This window comes from Myotis myotis, unplaced genomic scaffold (assembly GCF_014108235.1).
Source record: "Myotis myotis isolate mMyoMyo1 unplaced genomic scaffold, mMyoMyo1.p scaffold_m19_p_2, whole genome shotgun sequence".
Classification (NCBI taxonomy): Eukaryota; Metazoa; Chordata; class Mammalia; order Chiroptera; family Vespertilionidae; genus Myotis; species Myotis myotis.
In genome coordinates, this window is record NW_023416324.1 from 16439632 (window position 1) to 16461642 (window position 22011).

At 38.1% G+C, this 22011-nt stretch overlaps 1 protein-coding gene across 12 annotated transcripts in view; it reads right to left on the reverse strand.

Moving 5' to 3' along the window:
- EYA3 (EYA transcriptional coactivator and phosphatase 3) overlaps nt 1-22011 on the reverse strand; it is a 99221-nt gene that overhangs the window by 26596 nt on the left and 50614 nt on the right. For 11 of the 12 annotated variants that reach the window (XM_036347438.1, XM_036347442.1, XM_036347436.1 and 8 more), the window contains 6 exons: nt 21300-21366; nt 16428-16564; nt 12027-12164; nt 5404-5489; nt 2124-2307; nt 76-215 (listed from right to left, as the gene is read on the reverse strand). In XM_036347438.1, the coding sequence (XP_036203331.1) occupies nt 76-215; nt 2124-2307; nt 5404-5489; nt 12027-12164; nt 16428-16564; nt 21300-21366 (752 nt within the window). The remainder of the gene's footprint in view (nt 1-75; nt 216-2123; nt 2308-5403; nt 5490-12026; nt 12165-16427; nt 16565-21299; nt 21367-22011) is intronic. The other variant, XM_036347437.1, reaches the window with a different exon arrangement.

Genomic DNA, 22011 nt, shown 5'->3' on the forward strand with positions numbered 1-22011 from the left:
AGATAGATATTTTAATAAACTTAAGAAATGAAGAAAAAAATAAAGTAGGTAACTCAAAGAAGTTTCTTCCCATACTTCCAATTCACTGTCCTGGGAAGAGCTAGCATCAGCCTTCCTCTTGCCCCGGTTCTTTCCAGTCATGTTTTTTCTGGACAGGTCATCAGCATCTTTACTTGGTGTAGTCTGGGACAAAGACGGGCTTGTAGAAGGGTCTCCTGAAAAGGAAAAACAAGACATTTATTGCTCGTAGTCACAGAGAGGGAAGAGGGCCAGATGTTTTTTGTCCTTAAGAATCATATTGCAGAGATAAAGCATGAAAAACCAAACTTTAATTTGGGAATGCAGAACTGGGCACTGAACATCAACAGCTCTTAACGTCATAGAGAGTTATTACTAGAATTTATACACCCGCACCCAATGAAAGAACACATCTATAACATTGTTTTGCATAAAAAAGAAAAAAAAAATCTGAATCTGATTAAGCTTCTAGATCAGAGTTGCTCAACTTGGCACAATTGACATTTTGGGCCAGATTAATGTTTGTTGTGAGTGTGCTGTCTTGTGCATTGTAGGGTGTCTGACTAAGCAGCATCCTTGGCCTCTACACTCTAGCTGCCAGCAGCACTCCACATAGTGTGACAACCAAAAATGTTTTTATACATTGCCAAATGTCAAAGCGGGAAGAGGGAGGCACATGTTGCCTCTAGTTGAAAAAGGCTGCTTTAGATCCATTTACTAATGTACAATAACATACACAAGGCAGCAGGATATGTTAAACTACCCTATAAGGCAGCGGTTCTCAACCTGTGGGTCGCGACCCCTTTGGGGGTCGAAGGACCCTTTTCACCCGGGTCACCTAAGACCATCGGAAAACACATATATAATTACATACTGTTTTTGTGATTAATCACTATGCTTTAATTATTTTCAATTTGTAACAATCAAATTGGGGGTCACCACAACAGACCTCCAACATGAGGAACTGTATTAAAGGGTCGTGGCATTAGGAAGGTTGAGAACCACTGCTATAAGGATATAATCAACGCAATAGTTTCTTGAACAAAATAAAGTACACGGGGGAATAAAAAAAAGAGATGGAGGAATTTATAGATTAAAAGAGACAAAATACGTATCTTCCAATCACAATGTATGGATCTTACTTAGATCCTAATTCTGTATGTCCATTACTTAGAAGACTGGTAAAGGCACACAGAAAACTGCTTTAGTTGATGTAGAGCACTATTTTTAAAAATGCATCAGAGCTAATAACAATAAACAGTCCTTCCTCAAGTGATATGATATGACAGCAAACTTTAAATGAGTGAAATACAGGGGAAGACAACTATCACTATCATCACATTTTCATGAAAATTAGTGATAAATAAAAAGTATGTCCCAGCCAGTGTGGCTCTGTGGTTGAGATTCAACCTATGAACCAAGAGATCATGGTTTAATTCCTGGTCAGACACATTCCCCGGGTTGTGGGCTCAATCCCAGTAGAGCACATGCAGGAGGCAGCCAATCAATGATTCTCTCTCATCACTGATGTTTCTCTTCTTCTCTGAAATCAATAAAAAAATATATATTTTTAAAAGTGTGTGCATATGTTTATTGAATGTGTCAGGGTTTGTTTGTTTTTAACCTGGACATCATAATCCATTGAAACATTTCAAAGCTAAACGCACAGATCTAAATTTGTAGGTCAAATTTCATGTGTTTCTTTAGCTTTACTTAGAATCTTAAAGGGATCCACGACGCAGAAAAGGCTAAGAACTACTGCTCTGAAGCTGAGCAGAAGTCCAAAATTTTCAGACTAAAATTTCTATAAAATGTGCCATGAAGTTCCCTGTGACAATCATGTTAGAGCTATAGAAGCGGGGTGGGATGAAGTAGGAGTCATAAATACAGTCTTTTCATTCTTGGTACTTTTCTGTTTACAGCATCAGGTATTATATTCAGCCTGCCAATGACTTGTTACAGTCTGGCTTCAATGTTTATATACTCCTGAGAGGGAAAACAAATAGCATGGCAACAGTAACTTAGACCAGAACAAAATACTCGTCACCATCACCTGTCAGATGAAGTGCCCTTAAAGCCAAAGTTTTTAGAGCTGTGGTGCTTACCAGGGGAAAGTCTCTGTGCTGCAGGCGCAGGTACCATGACACTAGGCTTCTCCGTCTGGTATGTGGTTGCTGCTAATGTGGTACTCTCAGCATCACTGTTAGTTTGGCCTGTGACTCCAAAGCTGGAGCTGGGGTAGCAGGCCTGGTACTGACTCTGACCAAGGATAGTATAGGTGGGATAGTCCTGTATATCAAAGAGGTTAAGGGAGAAAAATAAGACTTTTAGATACAGCAAAACATTAATTTCAACAACAAAAATTCTCATGCCCTTCCTATTCATAATTATTTTCCTTAAACATTAAATTGGCTGCTTCTTATATCTTCAGCTTAAAGAAATGATTTTCAAAATGCATTCTGTTGGAAACCTACGAGTCAAGAGGAGATGCCTCATGGCTGTCTGGAATGGGGGAAAGCTGAGAGGGAAAGGTCCCACGCACTCTACACATAATGTCCCTTTTTCTAAATATAATAGCTCTCTCTCTCTTCTTCCTATTTTACGTATTGAATTTCTAGATAAATATCTGCATGGAATTCTTGAAGAAAGATCTACTCTTTCAGTAGTTTATAAACCACCTGGCCAGCGTGAACCAGGAGGTCACGGTTCGATTCCCCGTCAGGGCACATGCCCAGGTTGTGGGCTCTGTTCCCAGTGTGGGGCATGCAGGAGGCAACGAGTCATTGATTCTCTCTCATCACTGATGTTTCTATCTCTTTCACCCTCTCCCTCTCCCTTCTTCTCTGAAATCAATAAAAAAAAAAAGTTTATGAACCACCACACTAGATGGTAGTGTTTCTAAGGACAGAAGACCTTAAACAAAAAAGATCACAAATCCTACATTAAAGTTTCCCAGTTTAAAAACTTTCTAAAATAATCAATGTTTCTTTAGAATATTCAAAGGGAACTTTTGCTGGTGTCACGAGCACATACATGTCAAAACTTATCAAACTATACAATTTAAATCTGTAAAGTTTATTTTATGTCAATTATACCTTAATAAAGCTGTTAAAAAATGGGTATGATGTATAGCTCAAAAACACACCTTAAAAAATTCCATCTATACTGAAGTTGATGAGAAACAGAAAGACGCTAACTGACCAATTATTTGTAAAGAATATATAAGTATCTACCCTAAGAGGGGGAGGGGGTGTGTACATGGGTGGGAAAAGAGATTATTACAGAGAGTAAGTCATACTAGCTGTACTCAAGGGAGTTAAAAATTCAACAGAAGCTAAGAAAAAAAACACAGTTCCAACAAATTAGCAATAAATTATATGTCAAATGAGTGACACACAGAGGAAGACAAGTATCACAGAAGATTGTAGTTAGAGTGTCTACTGAGATAAGTAGGCAGAGGGAATAAATACAAGAATAGGCTCTGAAAAGATTTTATTAAGGAGCCAGAGATGTTCAGTCTGGTTGAAAGGATCTTTTTAGGCTTGAATGGCTGGTTAAGGAATATGACTTGGATTGTGTCCAGTGGTTCTCAACCTTGGCTGCACATTAGAATCACCTGGGAATCTTTTTAAAATCCTGATTTCTGGGCCTCATCCTCCAGAAATTCTGTTTCTTTGTTACTAACGTTGTGGCCCCACCCCATAACAAAGAAACAGAATTTCCAGAGGATGAGGCCCAGAAATCAGGATTTTAAAAAGATTCCCAGGTGATTCTAATGTGCAGCCAAGGTTGAGAACCACTGGTTTAGACAATGGTGATTCGCTTATTCGGGGGCAGGAAATGGGGATTATCAAATTCAAACCAACAAGTAAACAGACAGAAAGATAATGAGAAGATGAGTGTAGGATAAAAAGTAACATTTAGAGAAAAGTAATCAGATGGTGTTTAGAAAATGAGAGATGAATAGTTAAATACAGTAATTCAGGATTAAGGGGCTAGAGGACAAAACATGGGAAATGATAGCAAAGGTGAAAAAAAAAAGAATTTTAGAAAAGGCTGGATTAGGGATAAGTGAGGAAAAAATATTGTTGACTGGTCTAGGCCTAGGTTTATTAAAAAATGGTCTCATTAACAAGAATTGAGAAGTCCTACAGAAAAGTGGTCTTACTGTTGGAGAACAAGGTGACAGAGGAAAGGGAAGAATGAAAGATTGTTTTTAGATATGGTAAACTTAAGGAAATAACAGGACATTAAAAAAAAAATCCACCAATAAGCAGAAAGCCTGTAGCTAAGATTACGACTAGAATCTTTATTTCAGAGGTAGTAAATGGATAGTGTGAATGTGGTTAAACATTCCTGGGGATGGAAAACTAAATACAAACTGTCCCTGATACAAGAAAAGCTAAGAAAGGAAGAGAGAGAGATGTACCCTGAAGAGTGCCAGGTACATCTTATCCCTAATAGGAGGAACTCAATAAATATTTGTGGATTAAAAGATGAACAAATGCAGGAACAAACATAAAAAAATGAACCAGAATAGTAGTATGTTAAATGCAACCAGAAAAAAAGATGGATACAGTGGTTGATAATATTAATTGCTGCAGAGAAACAACAAATAAAAACATAACAATAAAGGCACTGAAGATATTACCAGTGATCCAAGATAAAACGTTAATAGAACAATGATACCGATCAGACCACAGCCCTGGCCAGTTTTTCTCAGTGGTTTGAGCATCGGCCTGTGGACCAAAGGGTTTCAGGTTCAATTCCTGGTCAAGTGCATGTACCTTGGTTGCATGTTCCCCAGCCCTGGCAGGCAACCAATGGATGTGTCTCTCTCACATTGATGTGTATCTCTCCCTCTCGCTCTCTTTCTCATCCTCTCCTCCCTCCCTTCCACTCTCTCTAGAAATAATTGGAAAAAATATCCTTGGATGAGAATTAAAAACAAACAAACAAACAAAAAAACAGACCACAAAGAATTCACAAAGGAATGAGTAGCTAAATAAAAGTGGAAGCAACATTTATTCATTCCACAAATATTTATTATGTGCCTTTAATGTGAATGCCAGGCATTTTTATGAACTCTGGAAATATGTAAGTGAACAAAATAGAGAAATAAATCCCTACCTTCATAGAGCTTACATTCTAAAAGGGGCAGGGTAGGAGATAGAGACACACAGTAGATAAAGGGAACAGATAGAACCATATCATTGAGAGAAACTGGATGGGGCCTATGAAACCATCCAGGGGACAGGTTCTCAGGGCTTCCAGAGAAGGCTTTCCACAGCACATATTTAGGTTGGCAAATTGACAATAAAAGAAGAGAAGACGAGCTAGCTAGATGAACCATATCAAATAGTATAAACAAAAGTAGCACTGTACCTGGTTTGAGATGCTGGAAACTGCTGCTGCTGGAATATTGGCAATTGTAGATGAAGTGGATATCAGGCTGGCATTTGTGCTTGAAGCTATAGGATTGAGAATTTTAAGAGATATTAAAGATATTATGTGAAAGGCTAGAAGAAATTTAAAATATACTGTATCTTAAATAGGTCTCCAAGGATATAAAGAACATTAGCAAAGGAAGCAAATACTAGTTTTGCTCTTTAATATGCTATATCATATTTTAGAATTGATTAAACAGTTCAAATATTTTTCTGTTTCAACTTGGGTCTTCAACTATTCCTACTAAAGTCCTAGAACGGTGGTTCTCAACCTTCCTAATGCCGTGACCCTTTAATACAGTTCCTCATGTTGTGGTGACCCCCAACCATAAAATTATTTTCGTTGCTACTTCATAACTGTAATTTTGCTACTGTTATGAATTGAATGTAAATATCTGATATGCAGGATGTATTTTCATTGTTACAAATTGAACATAATTAAAGCATACTGATTAATCACAAAAACAATATGTAATTATATATGTGTTTTCTGATGGTCTTAGGCGACCCCTGTGAAAGGGTCGTTCAACCCCCAAAGGGGTCGCTACCCACAGGTTGAGAACCGCTGTCCTAGAAGGATACATATACTGGTTCATACTAATGATACCAATAAAGTCAGAAGCTAAACCAAATGACTGTAGTCCCATCTTTTCTGGTGTTGAAAAATGACTCACCTATAACATGGCCTATTGACTATCAGTAGAAATAACAAGAGCTCTGGTAAATCCACGTGTAAATCCTACACTATAGTATTTATTGTCACTTGCCCCAAATTATGCCTTTCCTGATGCAGCATAATTACTTTGAGAGAGAGCTGGTCCTCCAAATTCAAAGGTACTTGAAATTGCTTATTGGGCACTACTCAGTGAAATTATTGTGATCAACAAACACAATGGCATTTAATGATTTTCTGGAAAAATTCAGAAAATATTAAGTAATATCTGGCCAGGTAAAAATGTACCCTGTAAGTTAGGCTGCTTATCTTGAGATAAGGAATTTGGGTTAAGTTTTTCATGCCTTTCTATCACAGATTCCATTAGGGTTTTAATCAAATCCTCAGTGACTAGTATTTGCCACAGAAATTTTTTTCAGGTGGACAATGTAACTGAGATTGAGGCAATGGTCCTTAGTTCCTCTCACTTACTTATCATAAGCACACGTAAGCCTGGTTCCCATTGCAGTCACAAACACCACAGAGTTCAATATCATAGAGTCAATAAACCTGACTATCTGACTACTTACCCCATTCGGGGAAGTTAACAGGAAAATTTCCATTAGGAATAGGGCAAGTAAAGAAATGCAGCAGAATTTCCAAGTACTGGTCAAAATCAAAGGAAATTGTTTATTCCTTTCCTTAAAGAAACTCTGCTTAGAAGAAAGTCTAGAAGAGATTAAGATAAATATAAGGAACAGCTAATGCTGCAATGCCAGCTTTCATATGAAGAACCAGGACAAACAAGAGTTAAAGTAATTTGTCCACAGTCATGGAGCTAGTGGTAGATATTAAGATGATAAAAATGGGATCTCCCAATTCTTCGTCAGTTGCAGATTTATAAACAAAAGCAGGAGTAATAAGATATGCAATAAAAGGTACAAATTTAGAGGATCAAGTAAAACTCAAGTGGTAACTCGCATTAATATATATCTAAAGGCTATTAGCTCTCCAAATGCCAATGGCATAGCCAACTGTTTTTGGATAAGTCTCCACCCCTGTTTTGACAATGGAGCTGTGAACCCATAGAAAGATAAAGCATCTGAGAACCATGCCCCACTAGAGGTCTAATTAGAGAGCTCTAATCAAAGACTTTGATTACAGAACTGTGAGAAGCAGCGTTGAATTAAGTGACATTGCCCCAAAGCTGGAGGGTTAATGGCACATAAAGGTTGCTGCAAGATTTAGTTTCTATCCACCCCTTTAATTTTATATATGTTTCTCCACCACCCTTGCTCACCCTGGCCTTTTCAAGTTACTCAAAACAAGAGAGGATCTCTACCTGGATTGTTCTCCCTGTCCCTCTCCTCCTCCCAGTATGATAGCTCCTCCTTCTCAGACTCTCTCTGACCCTTCTATTGAAACTAACTCCTTTCTTGTTTTCCCAATCATAGCAATCTATTCTTTATTCCTTTCAGAGCACTTTTCAAAAATCTATTTACTTGCCTATTTCCTATCTCCTCTACTAGTCTGTAAGCTCCATGAAGGCAGAATCTTAAGATATTCATTAATTCCAATATCTAGCAAAGTGCCTGGCCTACAGTAGGTGACTCTAAGTAGTTGTGGGATTCATTTATATCTTGTATACATGTATAACTTGTAGAATTCAGGTATAGCATGTCAAGGTCATCAAAAACAAGGAAAGTCTGAAAAACTGCATAATCAAGAGAAACCTAAGGAGACATGACAATTAAAGGAAATGTGGTATACTGGATGGGATTCTGGAACAGAAAAAGGATATCAGGCAAAAACTAAGGAAATCTGAATAAATATGGATTTAATTAGTAATAATGCACTAATATTGGGTTATTAATTGTAACAAATGTTCCTTTCTAATGTAAGATATTAATAATAAGGGAAACTATGTACAAGGTGGGAGGATAAATATAACTCTCTATACCATGTGCTCAATTTTTCTACAAATCTAAGACTATTCTAAAAAATAAAATATATAATAAAAACAAATCTGGTTAATGAAAGACTATTATGTATACCAACAACATCAGGGCACAAAGACCTTCATTAAAAGTCAAGATTGAGTTAAAATTAAATTTGAAATTTCTGTAATTAATTTTGCCACTTGAATATTAATCATTTAAGCCATCTCAACTGAAGAAAATAACCAGATATTGGGCCATAAACAAACAGTGTAGGAAAAAATTAATATAAAGAAGCCAGATCTACTTAATCAAAGGGTTTTCATAAACACTGAAGTATAAATAAAGGTTTTGATCAGAGCTGATGAAGTCAGAAGAGGAATTGGGTTTTTGAGATCATTTTACTAACTTCCCAAAGGAAGAAGGGCTGCTGTCAATGATAGAATGCTTTGGGTAGAAAGAGGAGATATTGCTGTTTTGACCATTAACAAAAAATTGCCCTAGCCGGTTTGGCTCAGTGGATAGAACATCAGCTTGTGGACCAAAGGGTCCCGAGTTCAATTCGGTCAAGGGCAGGTACCTTGGTTGTGGGCTCCTCCCCGGCCCAGGCCCTGGTCAGGGCTTGTGCAGAAGGCAACCAATGATGTGTTTCTCTCACATCGATATTTCTCTCTGTCTTCCCCTCTCTTTTCCACTCTCCCTAAAAATCAATGGAAAAATATCCTTAGGTGAGGATTAACAAACAAACAAACAAACAAAAAATCAATACAATGCTCCTTGTTTGTATTCTGTGGAATGGCTGGGTAGTCACATAGTGGGGAGGAAGAAGCCTGGACAGCTAACACTAATTGTTCATGCTAATGGAAATGAAAAGTGGGGTGAGGAGAGTGAGTGGAGAACCCAGGTCATTTAAATGTTCCAATACCTGTATTTCATTTTAGCCCACTGTTCCAACTTATTTTCTTTCTTTTTTTTCCCCCCCCAAAATATATTTTATTGGTTTTTTACAGGGAGGAAAGGAGAGGGATAGAGAGTTAGAAACATCGATGAGAGAGAAACATCAATCAGCTGCCTCCTGCACACCCCGCACTGGGGATGTGCCTGCAACCAAGGTACATGCCCTTGACTGGAATCGAACCCGGGACCCTTCAGTCCGCAGGCCGACGCTCCATCCACTGAGCCAAACCGGTCAGGACCCAACTTATTTTCTACCATTTTTTTCCTTCAAAATAAGTGACAAAAAGTACCCCAATAAAGTTAATGGTAAACTACATTTTTTTTTTAATTAAAATTTTTTTCACCCCAGCCAGTTTTCTCAGTGGTTAGATCATCAGCCCACGGACTGAAGGGTACTGGGTTCAATTTTGATCAAAGGCACATATCTGGGTTGCAGGCTTGATCCCTAGCCCCAGTAGGGGTGCATGTGGGAGGCAACCAATTAATGGGTCTCTCTCACATTGATGTTTCTCTCTCTCTCTCTCTCTCTCTCTCTCTCTCTCTCTCTCTCTCTCTCTCTCTCTCTCCCCGCCTTCTTTCCTTCCACTCTTTCTAAAAAATCAATTGGAAAAATACCCTCAGGTGAGGATTAAAAAATAATTATTTTTCAATTATAGTTGACATTCAATTTGGTGAACTTCTGCCTTAATTTCTGTGCCAAAGTTCTAATGAATAATACAATGGACCAATAAGTTAACCAAAAAAAGGGATGAAAAATAAATTTAGATATCTGCCACTATAGGTTCTTAATTATGGGAGGATTGATATTGATACCATAACTTCAATATTAAATATCATATATTTTCAATCATAAATCACTCATGCTCTGTGGTCAGACTGCCCAGCTAACGTCCTGACTTTATTATTTACTAACTTTGTGACCTTTGACAAGCCACTTTGCTTTTTCTGTGTCTTCTGTTCCCCTTCTTTACAATGAAATAAATAATAGTACTTCCCTCAAAGTATATTGTGAAGATTACATGATTAACACCTATCTATTGTTTAAAACAATGCTAAGAACATAGTAAGCACTTAATAAACACCAGCAATGATCATTATTAGAAAAATGTGAGGAAACCAAATTAAGCTATCAAAAGGGGGAAAAATGTACTAACATATAAGTTAGGATAGTGGTTAATGGAATTTAAAGGATATTTTCATGACCTTTTATTTTTATTATTTTTTTTACTGCCCTTGACCGGAATCAAACCCGGGACCCTTGAGTCCGCAGGCTGACGCTCTATCCACTGAGCCAAACCTGTCAGGGCTTTTCATGACCTTTTAAAGCAGCGGTTCTCAACCTGTGGGCCGCGACCCCTTTGGGGGTTGAACGACCCGTTCACAGGGGTCGCCTAAGACCATCGGAAAACACATATATAATTACATATTGTTTTTGTGATTAATCACTGTGCTTTAATTATGTTCAATTTGTAACAATGAAAATACATCCTGCATATCAGATATTTACATTCGATTCATAACAGTCGCAAAATTACAGTTATGAAGTAGCAACGAAAATAATTTTATGGTTGGGGGTCACCACAACATGAGGAACTGTATTAAAGGATCTCGGCATTAGGAAGGTTGAGAACCACTGCAAAACAATGAGTTCCAAAGGTGGTTCCTCTTTTTTAAAAAGAGAGAGAAGTATAGCTATTAGGTTCCTCAAACTTAAGATACAACTATGGAGAAGTGGTGGTTCTACACCTTGGGAGAGGGTTAGAAATATAAAAAAAAGAGTATTCCCTTCTTTTCTTTCACGACCTAGGTGTAGTCATCAGGGATATGCCCCTTTGGAGGGACATGACAACTAGATTTACCTAGTTGGACCCAAAAGGTCTACTAACCTAGAGAATACCTTATAAAAATCAACTGGGATAGATGGGAAGACAGACAAACAAAGTCATGCTCTTCGAGTTTTTTCCCTTTTGGTTTGTTCTGTTTAGAAAGAAAGAAGGGGGAAGGGACAAAGAAAGAAAGAAGAAAAAATAAATATGAAAAGAGGAGACTCGGTAAATAATAGAGGGTCAGAGCAATGTCTTAGGACGTAGTGACTGGTTCTGTTCGCAATGGACCAAGCAGAAGTAGTTCTCAATCATTTAATTGAAAACAGTTAAAACTAACAATCAAAATATTTTGTTTGAAATAATCCACACCAAAACATTTTTCATCATCAAAGTTTACATATTAAGAGTACCTCAGACCAGTTTTTGCTGTCCCGCCCTTACCCCCTGGGCACCCATTTTACAAGGAATAAAATTTAAAAGCTGGGAGAAATCAGGAGAAAGGAGGGAGATGAGAAGCAAGGTACATGGACATTAATTCCCAATCTGACATTAGTTTATCATTGATAAATTGCATGCACTGGATTTGGATGGGTTGGGAATTAATTCCATAGTGTCTTTTGAGTTTTTTTGTCCTCATTCCTAATAGTACTATCATACTTCTAACCTTTTAGAGAAAGATTTTGGGAAGGCAGAGATGTTTAATGCTATGCTTCTCATCATGAAATAAAAACTTTCTGAGCAACAAAAATCAACAAAAACCTCTCACTAAGAAGTGACTGTAAATGGTATGATAAAACCACAGCAGAAAGTGGCACACATCTCACAAAGCAGCACTCATCTCACAATCCACTCTATTTGGACTTTATATGTAAAAGTCAGTTCTAACCATAGAGTCTTCTGCTTATTTATAGGACAAAATGCCACTGAGAACAGACTGGTTTTCTGAACACCAACATGCAAAAGGGAAAGCTTCAATTCTACTAAGCAGTTCACATTAAAGGGTTAAACTACGTACAAACCACACTCCTAGGTTCTGGTTTGCCTAACACAAAAAGCATGCACAATGGCACATATCACCCCCCTTTTCTTTTAGAAGACAGAGCTCCTCTTACACTGGAGATACAGGTAGACTAAAAACAAAAACCAACAATAATAAAACATACACACACACACAACCATGCCTATTTACCTTGAATGGGATAAGAATAATGTGCTGGGCTTGGCTGGCTTGTGGTTAACCCTGTAGTGCAGGTAAGAACACTGTGTTGACTTGGAGGTGGAGTCTGAATTAAACCACTTTCAGGTTTCATACCTGGCCACAATGCACCTGAATCAGATAAATTGGACCAATTACAAACAATACATTGGGACTGGGGAGCCTGGTTATGCTTTTAAATATCAGCCAGTAGTTTAAAATCTAAATCGTAAAAGAAAATAAATTTGCTTGCAAGAGAAAATTACTGATTCTCCCACTTACAATGTACCACAAGCAAATATAATTTCAAAGAACTAGGGAGTGGGCCATGGAAACAAAAATCTTATCAAAACCCCAATAATTATATATAAATATTTTCATTTCAATGATTGGGGGGAATTTATCAGGGTTAAAAAAAACAAGGGGCTACTGACACCCAAACAGAGTATTTGATGTAGAGTGTGTGATGTCCATGTACAGCAATTAATCATTTATCTGCATTTTCAAAGTGGGAGACATTTCACATAAGTTTAAAATTCACTTACCCATTAAAAAAGCACCAAATTTTTCTAAAATGTATTAAATACTTCTCTGCCTTCTTAAGCTGGTTATTTTGTTACCTTTGTTTCTTCTGATTAAGAAAGACACATCTGCTTATTTTTATAAATTAAAAACATTACAGAAATATGTAACTTAGAAAAAACAGTCATATGTAATCCCATCATCCAGATTTAACCACTATTAAGTTTGCAGAAAAGTCACTCAGGTTTCTCCTATGTACTTACTAATCTTTTTTCTTCTTTTTAATAAAAATTTAAAAGATGTTATACATACTGTTCATAATTTGCTTTTCCACATACCTTTAAGAGACATCGTTCCATGTCAGAACATATAAATCTATCTCATACTAATAAACATCATAGCTATTCATTTTTATCACAATGCTCCTGAGTGACAATCTTTCTAATATATTTATCCTAGAGGACTGGTGCACGAAATTTGTGCAATGGGAGAGGGGGAGGGGAGTCCTCAGCCCAGCCTGCGTCCTCTCACAGTCTGGGAGCCCCCAGGGGATGACCGACTTCCATGGAGGTGGGAGAGGCTCCCGCCACTGCTGCTGTGCTCGCCAGCCATGAGCCCGGCTTCTGGCTGAGTGGCACTCTTCCTGTGGGAGCGCACTGACCACCAGGGGGCAGCTCCTGCATTGAGCGGGATTGGGCTGAAACCGGCTCTCCAACATTCCCCGAGGGGTCCTGGATTGCAAGAGGGCATAGGCCAGGCTAAGGGACCCCACTGGTGCATGATTGGGGCTAGGGAGGGATGCGGGAGGTTGGCCAGCGGGGGAAGGACTGTGGGAGGGCTCCAGGGCGTGTCCAGCCCGTCTCTCTCAGTCACGATAGGCCGGACCCCAGCAGCAAGCTAACCTACTGGTCGGAGTGTCTGCTCCCTGGTGGTCAGTGCATGTTATAGTGAGCGGCTGAGCAGCCTTAGCATATAATTAGCATATTACGCTTTGATTGGTTGAACGGCCGACTGGAACACCAGACACTTAGCATATTAGGCTTTTATTATATAGGAGGATCTCTTCCTGCCTTCTTGGCAGGGAGGAAATAGTGAACATTCCTTTAGATTTTGATCAGAGTTATTTCTACAAAGTTATATATATATATATATTACAGAAACAGGTTATTGTGATATGTGAAGACATTTGCTTACTACTAAATAGAACTCAATTATGGTTCTATGATTTTTAGATACTTGTATCACTTTGTTTTTTCTCTGTGACCTTTCACTTCTTCACAATCTCTTATCTCTGCTTGTATCTATCTCCTTTTCATTTGTAGTAACCTAGGAAACCATAAACAGAGCTTTGCTTCTTACATGAGAGCCCAAGGATGTCCTTTATGAGTGAGTTGTTTTTGTGATAATTTTGGCTATGCAAAAGTCTATTTATACAAAAACTTATTGTCTGGTTATTCACTGTGTTCTGAATAGCTACAGTTGCTGGATCAGTGTAGTTGAAACTGAGAATTTGGTTTAAGAAGGTTCATCAATCAAATGCATTCCAGGTAAGAAGTCAATACCAAAATCAGCCACAGTTTCAAATTCAATATTAACTCATTTCATTTACTCCTAATCTGATAAAGAATTTATAGAAATATAGTAAGAACCTCTGCTTCACCAGGGCACTGAGATATTTTAGTGCAACTTGGATCTGCAAAATTTGTTGAAAAGTAAATATAAGGATAGTACGGGGAGATGTAAAAATCTTAAAAGGTTGACGGACATGGTAATTGCCTTGAAGCATTAAAAAAACAAAAAGCCATATTATTTTCTTTCCTATTAAACACATGAAATGACTTATTTGAGGAAATAAAAGAATATCAACATCTCTAGCATGAATTAGGAGAACTGCCCCCGCAGCCTCCAGTTCAAGATCATTAAAAAAATCTTGTCCAGGTTAGCCACAGCTAAAGTTCTTGCTATATATAATTTTCAATAAAAAAAAATTGAGAATATTATTTTTAAAACATTTATTATATGAAATTTGGATATTAGTACCATGATTCACAATTTCTAGTAAACAAATTGCTATTTCAATGTCATAATAACTTTCAGATTTATTGTAATCAATGTTTTTTTCTAAATGGGTTCTGAACCAAAGGTGTTGGATTTGTGAACATGTTTATAATTATACTGTACTACAATCCTACCTTATTAGTAAAAATAACATTAACTGAGAATCTTTTGCTAGCCTCGTTATTTCATTTTTTTTTTTAAGTTTTAAAATGTAAAATGCCTATAAACTGGTTCTTTTTATAAGGTTAAAAATTAGGGCAAAATGTCCAAGATAAAGGAATAGTTAGTTTCTAATGTATTTGACCAGAAACACGAAGTACTTAATACATAATTATTTTATGAAGACAAGAGTAATAAAAGACAATATGGATACTGCCGCCAGCATTACTGTAACCCTGTGTTTAAGCATATAAGCATCTTCCTCCAAAAGCACCCTTCCAAGAATTCTAAGTAATAGTAGTATGATTTGATCATAGAGCATTACTGCCCATAGCAAATGATGAAACAAAATCTTCGTTTCCTGACCACTAGTCCACAGTTGTATGCCTACAACTACAAAGCTTCTCAAGTCATTTTAAGCACAAAAAGCCTGATGTGGAGCAACAGCCGGGTCTAACAATGGGAAAGGAAGTCTTTCTCTGAGTGCCATCCTCCTGCTGCCCCACACTGGGGTCTTATCATAAACTTTACCCAAGTCTCTGAGCACAAATATGTGTCACTATAGGTTAGTCAATAACCCAACTAACCTGAGCAGTTCAGTTTATAGTAACACACAAAGGTAAGATTTTAGTATACTGGCTGAAACTGACAGGCATGTAGGCATGGATCACAAACTCAGAAATAAAAGCATTTCTGTTTCTCTCTTCTTGTGAAGTTACCAACAAGGACTATCATGAAACATAACCCTCAATTTTTTTCTAGTAGTTATTACGAGCCAAGGAATGCCTAAAAGTAAGAAGGCGGTCATTATTGTAAAGATTAGCCAAATGGGCCAGGAAAAGTAGCAATGTAGAAACCAGAAGCAGGCAACATGAATACATCCATAATCTGTGGCGGTCTGTTGAAAGATTTTCTAATTCCCAGCTAGTTTCAGTAGAGGCTACAGAGATAGAATTTTATTAACATACTGCATAATTTAAAATAATCTCTCATTTTTTTTTCATACCCTTTCAAGGAAAGCAGGGAATAGGTAATAAACAACCCTAATATATCTATCAATTTACATACACAGAAAAAAATCAGTGCAGATATCAAGTGTACAAAGAATCTCAAACTGTCTTCTCGTAAATCATTCTAATTTATAGGTCACATCCAAGATGCCTATAACCAAAGAACAAAATTTTCTATGCATATAAGGTTGTATAAAATTGGGAATTTCCCCAAATATAAGACATATTCAGATTGCCTGGCTTTAGCAAACCAGTCACCTCAAAATACATTTATTATGCTTACTTAACCAAGGTACCATGTTTAATATAAAGTAAAATCAATAGTAATGTCTCAAAGATTTTCCACAAATACTTAAAGAATCCAGGTTTTACAGTCAAGACTTAGTACCTTGGAAATTTGGTGGCTAACTTTGATAGATAAACAAATGAGTACTAAAAAATCATGATTTTATATTACATGCATCAAATATGCTGTTGGGAAGTTGCAAACCCAACTTCTATTACACCTGTAATTGAGTAGATGCTCTACAAAGAACAACTCATCTCTCCGCTTTCTGATCAGCCATGCTTGCTTTTTGGGAAAAGATCAGTTTCTGGGGGATAAAAATCAATTTTCTTAGAAACTGCTTATAATAAGATGCCTTACCAAAAGGAGGTAGTCCATACGTTTGGGTTGCCTGAGGGTAGACAGCATACGGTTGAGACTGCTGTAGTGTCTGGTACTGAGTCTGCCCAGGATAAGCAGTTTCCGAAACAGGAACTGAGAGGATATGTGCATACGGTCTAGAAAAGTTCAAGAAAACAAAAACTTGCATGTATGATTTATTTTAGTAATGAAAAATAGGAGAAATAGCTAATACCACTAAATGCCAAGAATCAGTAATGAGGAGACTAACCTTCCACAAAATGTCTCTGACTGTGGTCAAAAAGTAGAGCTAATATTTCCTTTCCAGGTTCTACTACAACCTACCTACCTAAGAAACAATTTTATGAAAAATTTATAATTTTCAAATATCCTCCAATAAAAAAATATATATTTTTAAAAAGGATGGATTAAACTTGTTTATGCCCTTATGTCTACATACAGAACAAAACTAAACTAATAGAAAATTGGATAGAACAGGTTTCACAACTGGCTCTCGTTCTTCACCCAGCCTTCTGGGCCAAACTAATGCTCTTTTTAAAATTATTTTAAAAATATTTTTATTGATTTCAGAGAGGAAGGGAGAGGGTGAGAGAGATAGAAACATCAATGATGAGAGAGAATCATTGATTAGCTGCCTCCTGCACGCCCCCTACTGGGGATTGATCCTGCAACCCGGAAATGTGCCCTTGACTGGAATTGAACCCAGGACCCTTCAGTCCACAGGTCAACATTCTATCCACTGAGTCAAACTGGCTAGGGCAAAACTAAAGTTCTAAGAGGAAAAGTGGGGCTTAGAAAAGAGGGTGAGGCTGGTAGAGAACAGGCAAGGGAATAGAAATGGGCTCCAATATTGTCAGATCAAGCCCATAAAACAGGAGCCAGATAATAAAAATATGGGAAGTCCCAGATAGGACTTGGAATTTTCCCACTGATATTTAAGCCAGAGTATACTGCTACTAAATGGTGCCAACCACATCAGGTTTAACTAGGGATCTGAATTCAGCAGTGAAACTTCCGGCAATATATACTAGCTAGATGACCTCACATTACTTTTTCATCTGTTTTTTTTTTTTTTTTTTTTATTCTTCACCCGAGGATATTTTTCCATTGATTTTTAGAGAGAGTGGAAGAGAGAGGGAAAGACACAGAGATATATTGATGTGAGAGAAACACATCAACTGGTTGCCTCCTGCACAAGCCCCGACCAGGGCCTGGTCCAGGGAGGAGCCTGCAACCGAGGAACATGCCCTTTACCAGAATCGAACCTGGGGCCCTTCGAGCCACAGGCTGACGCTCTGTCCACTGAGCCAAACTGGTTAGGGCTGACCTCACGTTTCATTCATGCAATAAGATGATCCCACATTTTATGCATTGAACTTTTAGATAACAGTTATATTATATGGTGAGTTATGCTGTACTTACAAGAAAAAGTGTTTCATGTACCATGTGAGTAATAATGATAAAATTCTGGAGGGAAGCGTTGTTTCAGAAGGCAAAAAGATTCTTTTCAGGTTTGGAGGAGAAGAAAATGAAGGAAGGCTATAAAGAAGTGGTATGTGAACTGAGCATATATAGAATGTGCAGGAGAGGGAAAGAAGTGTGTTCTAGGGAAACAGAAAAACTCTGGAAGAGGTACACAGGAAGGAAAGCAAGGGCTTCAGCCTGCAGGAAGCATAGATTATATTAAGGGAGGTATATAAAGGGAAGGGAAGTAGTGAGAGAGAGAAAAAGACAGATAGCCAAGACCTTGAATACCAGGCTAAAAGAGTTCAGACAAATCTGAAACAAGTGGGAGTCACTGAAATTGTTGAGCAGAGTGACAAGATCAGAGTTGCTCCTTAATAAAGATTAGTTTGGCATTGCTCTGTAAATGGATTAGAAAAGAGAAAAATGAAATAGAGGTCCAGTTAAAAAAGTTATACGGGAGCTCTGAATTAAGATAGAAGGCATATACCAGGCCTGTGTTGCTCAGTGGTTGTACATCAACCCTGAACCACGAGGTCACCAGTTTGATTCCCGGTCAGGGTACATGGCTCGGTTTCCGGGCTTGGTCGCCAGTTGGGGGCATGCAAGAGGCAGCCAATCAATGACTCTCACCGATGTTTTTATCTCTCTATCCCTCTCCCTTCCTCTCTCTCAAAATCAATAAAAACATTTAAAAAAAAAAAAAGATAGAGGCATAGCTAATAAGGTATACTGAATATAGTAGGTATACCAATCTTTTTTGAATAAGTAAATGAATTTGGAATACGCAATATATTCTCATCTCAGTGGATTCTAAGAGGCTGAATTTGAAAATTTCTATTCTCCTTAGCCAGATCTGAGACCAAGAAATAATTCAGGTTGTAGCTATTAATCAGATTGCATGGGGAATTATTTAAAATCTTAGTGATTAATCTCCACATATACCCTATTTAATATAGTGTCTTTACAGCTCAAAGTATTTTGTTAACTCCATAATATCTCAGAGAACAGGTTTAGTTATTTCACAGAAGAAAACCACATGAAAATGACTGGCCCAAGTATGCTATTAGTGTTAATACCAGATTAGAATTTGGAAAACTCATTGAGTTAACTTTTTAATTAGTGTTAACTTTTTAACTGGTGCAAAATCAAGGTACAAAGGGGCCCAAAAAGGAGGGAAATGCCAGTTTTCTTTTTACAACAGTCCCACAGGCATCACTGATCTGCTACAAATTTCTATGAATCCTGCATTATGTAAGCACATAGGAATATATCCTCATTTAATAAGCACAGTTGTATGCATTTATGTATACACTAGAGCAGGGGTCCTCAAACTTTTTAAACAGGGGGCCGGCCAGTTCACTGTCCCTCAGGCCGTTGGAGGGCTGGACTATAGTTTAAAAAAAAACTATGAACAAATTCCTATGCACCCTGCACATATCTTATTTTGAAGTAAAAAAACAAAACGGGAACAAATACAATAATTTGTATTTGCATGTGGCCTGCGGGCCATAGTTTGAGGACCCCTGCACTAGAGGCCTGTTGCACGAAAAGATTCATGCAATAGGCTTTCCCTTCCCCTGGCTGCTGGCACTGGTTTTCCTCCGGCATCCAGGACCCAGGCCTTCGCTCAGGCCGAAGCTGCCTTCAAGCCTTCACTACCCCGCCCGGCCGCCCCAGGTCGGGTTGCACACGGGACGCCTGCTGCCCCGGGTCGCAGATAGCAGGCCCGGATGGCGGCAGGGCAGGCGGGATGGCCCTGTCCCACCCTGCCTGCAGTATGCAAATTAGCCGCCATCTTTGTTGGCAGTTAATTTGCATATTGTGCTGGTCAGCCTATGGGAGGCGTAGCGAAGGTATGGTCAATTACCATGTTTGTCTATTATTAGATAGGATAGGCTCACTATCAATGCACAACTGGCAGCTTGGCATACACAATGTTCTGCACCTAATTAGTCAGGAGATGATTAACTTGGTGGATTTTAAATGCTGATCTTAACCCCTCACAGGCTGCTTTATAGTGACTTCAATCCACTAAACCTGTCTAACTTCAAGTCCACTTCTACTCTGAGGATAGTCTAAGACAAGAAACTGAACATAAATAGGTTGAGGAGTCCCAGTATGAGGCTGGCTTGAGCTATTTTTATTGATCTGTCTATCAAGGTAAAGGAAACAGAAAACGATCAGAGGCTAATCAGTAATATGCTTTGATCACTAACAGTATTTTTCATTTTCAGTGCCTATTTATTTAGAGCGGGAGTGGGAAATCTTTTTTATGCCAACAGCTATTTGGATATTTATATCATCATTCACAGGCCATACAAAAATATCACCTTAAAAATTAGCCTGCTAGCCCTAGCCAGTTTGGCTCAGTGGATAGAGCGTCAACCTACGGACTGATGGGTTCCAGGTTCAATTCTGGCCAAGGGCACATGCGTGGGTTGTGGGCTCGATCCCCAGTGGGGGGCGTGCAGGAGGCAGCCGGTCAATGATTCTCTCTCATCATTGATGTTTCTATTTCTCACTCTCCCTCTCTGAAATCAATAAAAATATATTTTTTAAAAAATTAGCTTGCTATATTTAGTCAAACATATAATTAACTCACCCCTGCCTTGGCAGGGTCAGACCAAATGATTTCGAAGACCTTATACAGCCTTCAGGCCAGATGTTCCCCACCCCTGATTTAGAGTGAGCTCCTGAGTAACAGTGATCTATTCCAGGTAACCATCTACTTTTTAAAACGATATTATAGCCCTGGCTGGTGTGGCTAAGTTGGTTGGAGCATCATCCCATACATCAAAAGGTGGCAGGTTTGATTCCTGGTTAGGGCACATACCAGGGTTGCAGGTTCAATCCTCAGTTGGGGCGCATTAATCAGGCAGCTGATTAATCTTTCTCTCCACCACCCCCCCCTCCCCCCAAAATCTATAAAAAGCATAACCTCGGGTAAGGAATGAATGAATGAATGAAAAGATATTACACAGACTCCATATTTGGAAGGAATAAAAAAATTGGAGTAAGGCCCTAGCTGGTTTGGCTCAATGGATAGAGTGTCAGCCCTCCAACTAAAGGGTCCTGGGTTCAATTGCAGTTAAGGCCACACACCTTGGTTGCAGGTTCAATTCCCGGCCCTAGTCAGGGAAAGTGCAGGAGGCAACCAATCAATGACACATCAATGGTTCTCTCTCTCTGTCTCTCCCTCTCCCTTCCACTCTCTCCAAAAAAAAAAAAATCAATGGAAAAATATCCTAGAATTAACAAGAACAACAACAAATTGGAATAAGGATTGAGAATGAGAGAGGTGAAAATAAATTAAATGTCAACTTACCGAGTTAAATATCAAGTTAAATTTTGCAATTAACCTAGAGAAAAAGCATACATATTTTTAAATAATTATATTCAACTTACTTTGCAGAATACATTTGTGAGGTATAATCATTGGATGAGCGAGGGATGTAATCGGTACATGTCATTACTGAAAGAAAGACCAGGTAAAAAGTTAGAACACTTCAAAAATGAGATGGGAAAATTATATCTCACTGTATAGTGTTTCAAACTAAATTACAGAATACAGATTGGACATCAGAAATTTAGAAAGACTAGTAGCAAATACCTCACTCTTCTAATAACAGATTTAGAGACTCTTAGACAATAAAAGAAGCTAGAATGTGAGAGGTATGGAAAAGAGTTGAAGGTTAATACCAATTGATCTTTACCTTCACCCTTCCTGATTTAAAACCACAGATGGAGCACCCTAAGCTCTTAGCTGTGCCTACAGGCAAACTTAAAAAGTAAGATCCATATCTAGAAAACCACATTATACTTCTTCAGCTTATTCATTCTCTGGGTGCTGATTCTCTATTTTGGCCATATGACTGACTTGCAGGAAGACAGATTTAGGGGGAAATACCCCATTTTATTAGAAAATTGTTGCTATCACCATGTATAGTCAGCAGCAGGGAAGATGCAAATATGCTTCTATATTACTATTTTTTCAGCTTTGTGGTTTTAAGGTTTTAACTTTGGAAAATCAGAGACAGGCCTGAGGAACTCATGTGTTCTATATTACTATTTTTTCAGCTTTGTGGTTTTAAGGTTTTAACTTTGGAAAATCAGAGAC